Source organism: Sprattus sprattus (assembly GCF_963457725.1).
Source record: "Sprattus sprattus genome assembly, chromosome: 2".
In the NCBI taxonomy this organism is placed as follows: Eukaryota; Metazoa; Chordata; class Actinopteri; order Clupeiformes; family Clupeidae; genus Sprattus; species Sprattus sprattus.
The window spans coordinates 1,719,949-1,732,202 of NC_137921.1; the positions used below are offsets into that span (position 1 = coordinate 1,719,949).

The window sequence follows — 12,254 nt, forward strand, 5'->3', positions numbered from 1 at the left end:
GAATACCCGCTCAGTCCCTGCCCAGGGTTTTACAACCGAGCATGCTGCTTGTGTCAAAGTCGTTGCAACGACAGGGTGTCTGGCTCCGGGCTAGTTAGCTGTCATAGGCTTGCGTTATTTTGTTATATTATGACAGCGCGTCAGTTAGCTTTTTCATGACATCTGGCTAGCCCTACGGAGCTGCGGGTTTTTGAATTATAGTCGATGAAATAAAGCGTGACACAAGCTCCAACGCAGTAAACAGTGTTGGATCTGACTAGCCGCGGTGTCCGATTCGCCAGTGACCTTCCCAGACTGCAGACAGTCAGCGCCAGTAGTCGCTTTATTTAAAGGGACGTGACGCGTCTGATAATGCGGGGGCAACATGTGTCATTGCAGAGTCCGCTTTCCTTGTAAACGTATTAGCTCCCGTTACACATTCTGTTACACTGTTTACAACCTACATCGCCTTTTCAGACGAGATCATTTCTCAGCTGCGTCGAACGAGCCGAAGGAGATGTTCGTTATTATACATAACAACAGACATGTAATTGCATTCAGTTGCATAATCATAGACATTATACCATACGCTGATGAGTTAATCTGCAAAATGGATCATAAGTGTGCGTCGTATGGTAATCTGGCCCGTTAGTCGGACGATCACATGAACTGTCAAACGTCTGCAATATTGACATAACGGGAAAACTGTCACTGTCACTTGCATTTAGAACGTTGTAATGAGATAGCCGAGCCTTATAACAAGTGTCTTGTCATCTTTCTACATCAGGCACTCGGGCGTGTTTCTCCTAGCAGGTTTAAATACCAGCTGTGTGCTAATTTCATTTCTTGTTGGAATTTTCAGCCGCCTGTAGCCTACTGAAGCCCAGTGTTTACAAAGCGCGCCTACCCTCCGTGGATCCGTTTACCCCGGTGTCTCGGTAGTTTACCGCAGTGTGCTGCTGCCGTTGTGAAGCACCGAGGCCTGGTTGTTGGGTGGGCTCCTAGAGACGCACGAGAGATCTCGCGATTACCAAACACCAGGTGCTGGCAGTTCAGAGGCACCGTTCGCATTTTATGTGACGCTTCCGATTCAGGCTGTAAAACTCGATGTTGAAATTTGCGCGAGGGGACCTGCTCTGGCTACTCTATGAGCTGATGACAGGACTAGTATGATTGGCTCAGAATAACAGTCATGACGTGGAGTCTGTACAGTACACTTTAATAAGTGACTTTGTATCCATATCTAATTACTTATACTGGGTATGCTGATGTCTGGGAGGCAGTTGAAGTGCATTGTGTTGCCTCCTGGTATGAAATGTGGCGTAGAGAGTTTTATTTAATTTTATTTTAATGCGCACGTTAGTGTCCAGACTCTCCTTGGCTTATGTTGAGTGTTGAGTGTGGGTGTGGCCATCAACTGTTTCTTTAAAATGTTTATAGGGTTATAATAATGTGAGAGGTGTGTGTGTGTGTGTGTGTGTGTGTGTGACAGGTGAGGGTTATAAGCACGGCGACTTTAGGGAAGGCAGCGCATTAATCCCTCAGCGGAACATTCACACAGCTGCCACTACCATTTACACACACACACACACACACGCATGCATGCAGGCACACACACACACACACACACACACACACACACATGCATGCACGCACGCAAGCATGCATGCAGGCACACACACAAACATGCAAGCACGCACACATACACACATGCACACAAACACACACACACACACAAGCATGTCCTCTTGTCTGAATCCATGAAACTGATGTTTTATCCTGAGATCACCCACTAAGTCATTAGTCACACACACACACACACACACACACACACACACACACACACACACACACACACACACATATCCTGAGATCCCCCATTAAGTCACTAGTGACACACAGCCACACCCACACACACACACACACACACACACATATCCTGAGATCACCCACTAAGTCACTAGTGACACACTCAGTGTTTCCCTCAGCAGGCTGAGTCAGCAGTCCCAGGGTCACAGCCTTGAGCAGACAGATCAGCAGACAGCAGACGCTGGGGTGACAGAGCAGCAGACGGAACACTCATCCCAGACGGAACAGTCATCCCAGACGGAACAGTCATCCCAGACGGAACACTCAACCCAGACGGAACAGTCATCCCAGACGACGGAACACTCGTCCCAGACGGAACACTCATCCCAGACGGAACACTCATCCCAGACGGACAGCTGAGACTTCACTGAGTTCTTCAGAGATGTGGAACTCTGAGGAGGGTGAGCACCTGTTCTCTGTTTCTACCCAATCATAATCAGCTGTTCTCTGTGTTCTACATGATCTTAATAAGCTGTTATCTGTGTGTATGTGTGTGTGTGTGTGTGTGTGCGTAGGTGCGTCTTCATGATCTTAATCAGCTGTTCTCGGTGTTCTACAAGTTATCTAGAACAGCAATACCATGTTCAGTATCAATTTCTGGAATAACATTTTTTTTTTTTTATATCGCAAGGTTCAAAAATTATACAAGGCTGAAATGTAACTTTCTAACATATAAAACCGTTACGGTTTCTTCGTCTTTGATATTTCCCAAAGGATGTTTTGTGACCTTGAATGCATCACACATAATAGTTCTGTCCTTAACAATCCAAATAAAACTGAATGTTGTAGTATTACCTTCTGAATGATAAACCCATTATTTAGCAGTTTTCTCAACCGTATGAATGTTTGTGATTAGGACCAGTTCAATCTCATATGTGTCTGTGTGTGTCTGTGTCTGTGTCTGTGTCTATGTCTGTGTCTGTGTCTGTGTGTGTGTCTGTGTGTGTGTCTGTGTGTGTGTGTGTGTGTGTGTGTGTGTGTGTGTGTGTGTGTGTGTGTGTGTGTGTGTGTGTGTCTGTGTCTGTGTGTGTGTGTGTGTGTCTGTGTGTGTGTGTCTGTGTGTCTGTGTGTGTGTGTGTGTGTGTGTGTGTGTCTGTGTGTGTGTGTGTGTGTGTGTGTGTGTCTGTGTGTGTGTGTGTGTGTGTGTTCTCAGTTGTAGTGGTGAAGGCTGAGCAGCTGGGCCTGTCGTCGGCTCAGTCCCTGCCTCAGGAGGAAGAGGAGGAAGAGGAGGAGGAGAGAACCACCGCTGAGGAGACGCCAGCGCCACCAGGAGAAACGGTGTCCATGGTGATGGGCGGATATGCCGACCCAAACACAGGCGACGCTCAAGCAGAGACGGAAGGTTCCGGAAGTGTCCCGGAGGAGTCCGAGGCGCCCGTGGAGGACGAGCAGGACCCTGACTACGACCCCGAGGGCGACCCGTTCCAGTGCCACCACTGCCATCGCCGCTTCACCACTCGCCAGGGCCTGGAGCGCCACACACACATCCACGCCGCCGCTGCCAACGCTGCCGCCGGCACACACACCCTCAAGTGCCGCTTCTGCACCAAGACCTTCGGCACCCAGTTCGGGCGGCGCCGGCACGAGAGGAGGCACGAGAGCGAGCGGAAGAGGCTGGGCAGGTCCGCTTCGGCTTCGGCTCCGGCATCGGTACCGACCCACCGTCCTGTGACCGCCCCGTCTGCAGCATCAGAACCGTCTGTGACCGCCCCGTCTGCTCGTGCTGGACCGCCCCCTCTGAAGATCCCCGCGAGGCATCGCCCCATGCCCACCAGAACACCTCCAGGTACCTCCACCACAGCACACACACACACACACACACACACACACACAGACTAACACACATACACACACACACACACACACACACACACACACTCACACTCACACTCACACTCACACTCACACTAACACACACACACACACACACTAACACACACACACACACACACACACACACACACACACACACACACACACACACACACACACACACACACACACTAACACACACACACAGGTACCTCCACCACAGCACACTGCACCGCACCCAAGATGGAGGCCAAGTCAAGTTTTTTACTTTTTTCTTGTTGATGAAATGAACACCATCTTGTATATTTTGAGTAACTTTTGAAAAAAATGTGGGTTTGTGGGACCTATTTGTTTGAATGAATTAGCATTCACAAACCAATATTGCTAAATATATAAAGAACCTCTAGCTATGCATCTGTTGTATTGTATCACCATGGTAATAGGTAAATTGGATCACCATGGTTGTATTGTATCACCATGGTAATTGGTAAATTGGATCACCATCAGCGTCGGAAATTAACGAGGGCAAAGGGCAAAACTGCCCCTAAAAAATATAGTTTTGCCCCTAAAATTACTAGGAGAGGGGCAAAAAATGCCCCCATAATTTCGTGTAATAATAATTTGATGAACGTGTCAAACATTGTAGCCGGTCAGTTGCCATTAAATGTTTTGATTTTCGCCTTGACTCATTGTTGCGTGAAGAACCGAACGTTCTAACAAAACTGGAGCGCTTCCTAATCAGACCTGTGACTGCGAGAGTGAGGAGAAACGAGGATCAGCATAGTCTCCGTCACCATCTCGATTTTTAAAAGATTCACACACCCAGCAACTGTCAAAAAATAAAGTTAGATTGGCCTGGGGTGGAGGATGACGACGAGAAAAACACCTGATTTTTTTTCCCAAGGCATGTCGGACTTGTAGACAACGAGTTGCCCAAGTCGTTGTAAATCCAGCACAGGCAAACTCTTCTGCTGACTTCATCAAAGGGAGCGAAAACATACAGAAATACATGGCCTTTCGTCACCAGGCGCCAAGCATCACGCCATCGCCTATGGTGAATGATAACTGGTAATAATACTTTTAGAAATGATTTAGTTCGGTTAAGCTAGTTTAATGTTAGTTAGCTAACGTTAGCCATCTTTGATAGTGCGTTTCAGCGTTAACTACAAAGGCTTGCTTGCAAGCTAGCTTACTAGTCTTAACTGTATTTCCTGTAGGCCTACTATGGTAGGTACAACATGATTAAAGGTAACACAAAAATCCATAAATATAATAAAAGAAAAAAACGATTGTTAATAGTTGAATAATGAAATGTAGTAATAACAACTCATAACCACAAAGAAATAAGAATAAACGTGAATATGATTGTCTAATTTAGGTTGTCTGTTTGGTTTTTGTTCAAAAAAAGAAAACACTTTGAATTTGTAGACTAAAGCCTAATAGTCTTATTATTGCCATTTGATGACAATTGTTCATATACTTTAAAGTAACACTATGCAACAATTTGACACTTTTTGAGGTATGGTTCTATAGGCAACTGGTTTTGGTACCATCCTCTAATTAATTTTGATCGCATATGGTCATGTGAAGGACAGATCAAGACCTGTGTCTTTCCCACTAGCCATCCAAGATATGCCCTATTCTGTGTAACGGGCTGGAACACCCTGCAAAAATGGAAGAAAAGCTTGCACATGCATGACGCCAGGTATACTGCAAAGACACCAGTTAGTGTGTTGGCAAGCTTCTATTAGTGTCAGCTGGGCTGTTGGTGGTGTTTGCAAGGTTTTTGCATGCCTTTTAGGTAGTTAGCGTACTAGTTTTGGAACAGAATTCCGTATAGCTGCTTTAAGCCTAAATAAGTGTGTTTATTATTTTGAACAAAGGTTAAACGTTTTTCACAAGTTTCTAAAAGTGCCCCCAATTTTTTGTGAAATGCCCCTGGATTTCAGTAAGTGGGGGCAAAAATTGCCCCCTAAAAAATATGTAAATTTCCCACCCTGATCACCATGGTTGTATTGTATCACCATGGTAATTGGTGAATTGGATCACCATGGTTGTATTGTATCACCATTGTAATAGGTAAATTGGATCACCATGGTTGTATTGTATCACCATGGTAATTGGTAAATTGACTGCATTTCTATAGCTGTTTCTCTTCAATGGCCCATTCAATGTGCTTACGAAGCATCTGTGTGTGTGTGTGTGTGTGTGTGTGTGTGTGTGTGTGCGTGTGTGTGTCATGTCTGATTTGCAGGGACAGAGACAGTTGCCGCGGGGGACGCACACGGCGGGCGTGGCTCGACGGAGGGCGGTGAGCAGAGGGGCGGTGCCGCGTCTCACGTCTGCAGACTCTGCCGCAAGGCGTTCGGGACACACACCAACCTGCGGCGACACCAGCGACGGGTCCACGAGCGGCACCTGCTGCCACGCCGCCTCACCAACTCAACAGCACCCCCGGTGGATGGGAGGAAAACTGCGCCCACACAGCAGACGCGCACCTCCTCCTCCTCAGTGGCGAGCCCTACCCGAGACGGAGCAGTGGAGGCGGGGCCTGAGGAGGGGGAGGGGCCTGATGGGGAGGAGCCTGAGGAGGCGGGGTCTGGGGAGGGGGAGGAGCCAGAGCAGTATATGATGGACATCTCCAGCAACATCTCCAAGAACCTCAGCTTCTACATCGACGGCAAGATCGTCTCCACCAGCGCCGTCAGCAACTGCGAGGTCATCGAGGTCAACTCTGGCTCGGCGGCTGTGATTGGTCTAGACACCCTGATCATCAGCCCGTCCCAGATCATTCAGGCGCTCAGAATGCAGTCGGCGGGCGTGTCCGCTCCGTGCGGCGTCATCGGCATCCCCAGCCAATCAGCATCCAGACGTCGGACGGCCACACCGCCACTGCTGCCGCAGATTAAAACGGAACTGGAGTCGGAGCCCATCCTCACCACCACCTCCTCCTCTTCCTCGTCTCCCGCCTCCTTCCTCCCGTCCACCGGGGGCGCTGTGGTGGGCACGGTGGTGGGCACGGTCCTGTCCCAGCCTGCGGAGCCGGGCGGCACCCAGAAGGAGAAGACCGTGTATCTGTCCCCGAAGCTGAAGCAGCTGCTCCAGACGCAGGATGGCTGCAAGACCACCTTCGCCCTCGTTGCCGACGGCAACCGCCTCGCCTCGCCGCTGTCCCTCACCGTCCTGTCCTCGAGCTCCAGCCGCTTCAAGAGACGCACGGGGACCCCCCCCAGCAGCGCTGGCTCGACCCCCACTTCCACACAGCAGAGCCCTGCTGGGACACCAGAGAGCCACGGTGAGTAACCCTTGACCTCTCACATCCCCATCGCCACGGTGAGTAACCCTTGACCTCTCACATCCCCATCGCCACGGTGAGTAAGCCTTAACCTCTCACATCCCCATCGCCACGGTGAGTAACCCTTAAACCTCTCACATCCCTAGTAACCCTTGACCTCTCACATCCCTATCGCCACGGTGAGTAACCCTTGACCTCTCACATCCCTATCGCCACGGTGAGTAACCCTTCACCTCTCACATCCCCATCGCCACGGTGAGTAACCCTTAAACCTCTCACATCCCTATCGCCACGGTGAGTAACCCTTGACCTCTCACATCCCCATCGCCACGGTGAGTAACCCTTGACCTCTCACATCCCCATCGCCACGGTGAGTAACCCTTAACCTCCCTCTCCTCTCCCGAATCCCCATCGCCACGGTGAGTAACCCTTGACCTCTCACATCCCTATCACCACGGTGAGTAACCCTTGACCTCTCACATCCCCATCGCCACGGTGAGTAACCCTTGACCTCTCACATCCCTATCGCCACGGTAAGTAACCCTTGACCTCTCACATCCCCATCCCCACGGTGAGTAACCCTTGACCTCTCACATCCCTATCGCCACGGTGAGTAACCCTTGACCTCTCACATCCCTATCGCCACGGTGAGTAACCCTTGACCTCTCACATCCCTATCGCCACGGTGAGTAACCCTTGACCTCTCACATCCCCATCGCCACGGTGAGTAACCCTTGACCTCTCACATCCCCATCGCCACGGTGAGTAACCCTTGACCTCTCACATCCCCATCGCCACGGTGAGTAACCCTTGACCTCTCACATCCCTATCACCACGGTGAGTAACCCTTGACCTCTCACATGCCCATCGCCACGGTGAGTAACCCTTGACCTCTCACTCCTCTCCCAACAGAATCCCCCCAGGAGCGAGGGACACCTCAGGAGGCCCAGTGCAGTTCTCCTCCGTTGAGTCTCTGCTGCCATGGCGACCCGGAGGAGCGATCCACTCCCTCAGGTCCGGCGTCGATCCTGGTCCCGGTCCATTCGAGCCCGGTGTCTCTGGACTGGTCTGAGCCCAGGACTGGCGGGAGCCCGTGCAACCAGCAGCCGTTGGACCTGTCCAGCGCCGCCGTGAGCCGGAGGGAGGGCGGCGAGGAGCTGAGCGAGGCGGCGTTGGATCTGAGCATGCCCGGTAGGAGTGAGGGCGATCTGAGCGTGCCCGGTAGGAGTGAGGGCGAGGGCGAGGGCTTCGGAGCGATGATGTCTCCCGCTCTCCTGCAGCTGCGGAAGGCCAAGCCTAGCTCCAGCATGCTGCAGCAGGTCCTGATGAGCGACTACGCCGCCGGCCTCACAGCCCCCGGAGACCAGGGCACAAGCGTTGCCACCGCCCTGGTGACAGATGTTGCCATAGAAACGGCTGCCAGCGTGGTGGTGCCAGCGGACCCCGAGAGGTTGGTGGTGGAGCTGGCACTGCCCCCCCCCTCCCTCACCCCCGTTGCCATGCAACCATTCAACCCCCCTCTTGCAGCTGGCGACCCCACCCCTCTTCCCCCGGTACTGCCCTCCGCTTCCTCGCCAGTTGTCATGGTTACGTCAGGGCCTGCTCACCTGCTGCCTCCGGAAGCTTCCATCATCAGCGGAGTGGAGATGGCGGCAGCAAACGACCCCCGGCCACCAGGGGGAGCCCAAGTGAAAGCACTGCTTCCAAACTGGGGGGACTCTGGGGTCCCCATATGCTTGGTGGGGGGCACTGGAACACTTCAGAGTCAACCTGCCGCTGCCCTGGGTGAGATGTCTGCATATTTATTCACTTATTCCACTTTACATTTACATACATTACATTGATCAATACAGTAGTCCATAAGTGATCAATACAGTAGTCCATAAGTCTGTAATTGTGTCCAAACATGTGTGGGTTTGGGGCTACAGGCTATAGGGCTGACCAGTAGGCTTCCAAAGTTCAGACCTACTGTGACTGGCTGGAGTTTAGACCTCATTTCGTTGTCTCAGTACTTGTACTCTGTGCAATAACAATAAAGTTGACTCTAATCTAATCTAATGTCCCTTTCAGGCACGACTACGACTACAGACTTCGTCACTCCAATCCCGACGCTGCAGGCCTTCTGCACGGCGTCTGTGAACGAGTCGGCCATTCAGTCCTTCGGCATCATCCCCAACGCTGTCGTGATCGAGTGCACGGTGTCTTTAGAGTCCTCGCAGGCTTTCGTTCCCGCCTTCCCCGGGGGTACCATAGAGTTCCCCGGGAGTACCATAGAGTCTCCCTATGGCAAGATCATCCTCGGGCCTTCAGAGCATCTGCAGCCTTACACCACACCTCAGCTCCAAGCCCCTAAAGACACACCTACAGCGCCATCTGCTGGGCCTTCAGAGCATCTGCAGCCTTACACCACACCTCAGCTCCAAGCCCCTATAGACACACCCACAGCGCCCCATGTTGACCAGGCCCCAAAAACACCCCCCCCTCCTCCTCCTCCTCTAGCAGACCCCGCCTTGCCTGCCACCCCCCCACTGCAGGAAACTGCCCTCTCAGCTCCTTCCCTCATCAAAGACGAGTCTGAGAACACGGACGAGCCAGTGGAGTTAACCACAGCGCCCTCTACAGCTCAGGAGGCCCCATCACAGGCCCCTTCACAAGCAGAGGAGAAAGCTGTAAAGGAGGAGAGGAGAGGAAGAGAGAGGTTGAGAGATGAGGAGAGAAGGGGCGAGAGGGGGAGAGAGGGAGAGAGAGCCCCATCACAAGCAGAGGAGAAAGCTGTGAAGGAGGAAGAGTCGGTGCAGGCGAGTCCCCTAGGCAACAGTCCCCTGGGCAACAGCTTCGTGTGTAACGTCTGCTCCGAGCCCTTCGCCTCGATGAAGGAGCTGGGCCGTCACGTCGGCCAGCACTCCGAGGCGTGGCCCTACAAGTGTGAGTTCTGCGTCCAGCTGTTCGAGAGCGCCGAGCTGTTCCTGGAGCATCGCTCCGCGTACCACGGCATCGGCAGGATCTACGTCTGCTCCACGTGCTCCAAGGACTTTGCCTTCCTGAGCAACCTGCAGCAGCACCAGAGGGACCTTCACCCGGGGCAGACCTGCGCTCACACGGAGGTGGAGGACGGCAGGCTGCGACCGCAGAACTACAACAGCAGCAGCCCCAACGGAGAAAGCACAGCAGCGGGAACACCACTGGGGGGCGCTACGCCGCCGGACTCCGGTCCGCGGGAGAATGAGAGGGTGACACGCCAGAGAGCGGCCAAGAAGGAGGAGGAGGAGAAGAAGGAGGAGGAGCCAAAGAAGAAGGAGGAGGAGCCAGAGCAGGCGCAGGAGGAGGAGTTTGACACGGCCACTGAGGAGCTCTACACTACGATAAAGGTCATGGCGTCGGGGATGGGTCGCACCAAAGGTCCCGACGTGCGTTTAGGGATCAACCAGCACTACCCCAGCTTCAAGCCGCCGCCCTTCCCGTACCACAACCGCACCCCGACCGGCTCCGTCGCCTCGGCAACCAACTTCACCACCCACAACATCCCGCAGACCTTCGCCACGGCGATACGCTGCACCAAGTGCGGACACGGCTTCGACAACATGCCCGCGCTCCACACACACATCCTCGCCTGCGCCAACGCCTCCGACAAGCGCCGCTACACGCCCAGGAAGAACCCCGTCCCGCTGAAGCAGTTCGCCGCCGCACGGGGGGCGCAGAATGGCGTGCTCTCCCCGACCAACAACCTCCGCCAGAACGTCTCCCGCAAAGTCATCGGCGTGGGGGGGCTGGGGAAGAGGCCCGCCGCCGTCACGAGTCAGGAGGAGTCCTCGCTGGCCAAGTTGAAGCTGAGCGCCCTGAGCAAGAGGAAGGCCCAGCTGGTGCAGAAGGCGGTTTCCCAGAGGAACAAGACGTCCGCCGCCGCCGCCGCCGGCCTGCTGAAGAGAAGCGCAGCGGGAGGAGGGGGGGAGGGGGGGGAGCAGGAGGGCACGGCGTACGTGTGCCCCTACTGCCCACGGGAGTTCACCTACCGCGCCAGCCTCAGCAAGCACGTCGCCCTCAGCTGCCCCAACAAGCCCGCTTCCAAGAGGGCCCGCAAGAGGAAGGAGGGAGCGGGAATGTCCCTCGCTCAGGAGAACAACGCCAACAACGTGCGGCGACGCAGCCTCGCAGACGCTGCAGGCAAACAGCAGGGGGCACTACAGGCGGGAGAACATGCCGGACTGCCCCACCTCAGCAAGGGGGTCATGAAGAGGTCGGCCATCTTGGGGACGGCGCCGGCCCACCCCATCAAGAGGAGCAAAAACGGGCCCGTAGACGTCCTGTCCCCGATCCCGCAGTCCAATTCGTCACAGCGGTCGGGCCGGCCGCCGCAGAACGGGGCGGAACCCAGAACCCAGAACCTTCAGACCCAACCCGCATCTCAGCCGGCCCCCCTCAGGGCGCGGGAGAGGAAGGGGGGACCCGTCACACGCAGCCTTCAGCAGGCGCGCTCTATGGTGCCCCCCGCCGCTGGTCAGGCTGAGGTTGGAACTGCACCCCAGCCTGCAGCGCCTCAGGAGGGGCTGGCAGGGAGGAAGTGACGCTTCACACACACACACACACACACACACACAGACACACACACACACACACACACACACACACACACACATCTATCTATACACGTACCCTGAGTGAGAGAGAGACACACACACACACACTGAGGAAGTGAGGCCTCTCCTGGACAGGGCTGGGGGAGGTGTTATCCAACTCCAGGCCAGATGGGGGCACTGTTTGTGAGAACAGTCAGAACCGCTTTCTAAGATGGGGGCTGAACAGCACGAGTAGACAGTATGGACATTTACACGTCATAGCTTCTTATTTATTTATTAGTTGGTGATCGCTAACACCATCAGTGGGTGGATTGTTTGTGAAAAAATAAAACATGACAAAGACTTTTACAGATTTTTTTTCTTTTAAGTAACGGCCAAGGAAAGGAAGCAAAATGAAGGCCTGGAATATTCTGGATGACATCACAGACTTTCTGGACACTTTATAAAGGTGTGGATTGGACAGTGGATTACGAGAGGCAAACAGGGTAGAACGGAGAGGGTGGGGTGGGGTGGGGGTTATAAGGTTAAGGGTCAAGGGTGAAGGGTTAAACTGCCTCTGGAGCAGATCAGGCTCTGATGTGGCGCTGGTCCGTGCCAGGCCGGTACCAGAACTAGCAGTCTGTTGGGCCAAGCACTTTAATAATTTAAATGATCCTGTCAACTTTGTTGTTATTTATACTACGTGGATATTATGAGAAACAATCAAAGGAGAAAAGGAAAGTAGT

The 12,254-nt window shown here is 53.4% G+C and overlaps 1 protein-coding gene across 2 annotated transcripts in view; it reads left to right on the plus strand.

Moving 5' to 3' along the window:
- Window positions 1-12,010, plus strand: part of prdm2a (PR domain containing 2, with ZNF domain a) — a 12,133-nt gene extending 123 nt beyond the window's left edge. Inside the window, exons 2-6 of one of the 2 annotated variants that reach the window (XM_080832900.1) lie at window positions 1,968-2,249; window positions 3,002-3,634; window positions 5,915-6,955; window positions 7,868-8,740; window positions 9,026-12,010. In XM_080832900.1, the coding sequence (XP_080689026.1) occupies window positions 2,231-2,249; window positions 3,002-3,634; window positions 5,915-6,955; window positions 7,868-8,740; window positions 9,026-11,517 (5,058 nt within the window). In that variant the 5' untranslated portion in view covers window positions 1,968-2,230 and the 3' untranslated portion in view covers window positions 11,518-12,010. The remainder of the gene's footprint in view (window positions 1-1,967; window positions 2,250-3,001; window positions 3,635-5,914; window positions 6,956-7,867; window positions 8,741-9,025) is intronic. The other variant, XM_080832899.1, reaches the window with a different exon arrangement.
- Window positions 12,011-12,254: the final 244 nt, after the last annotated feature.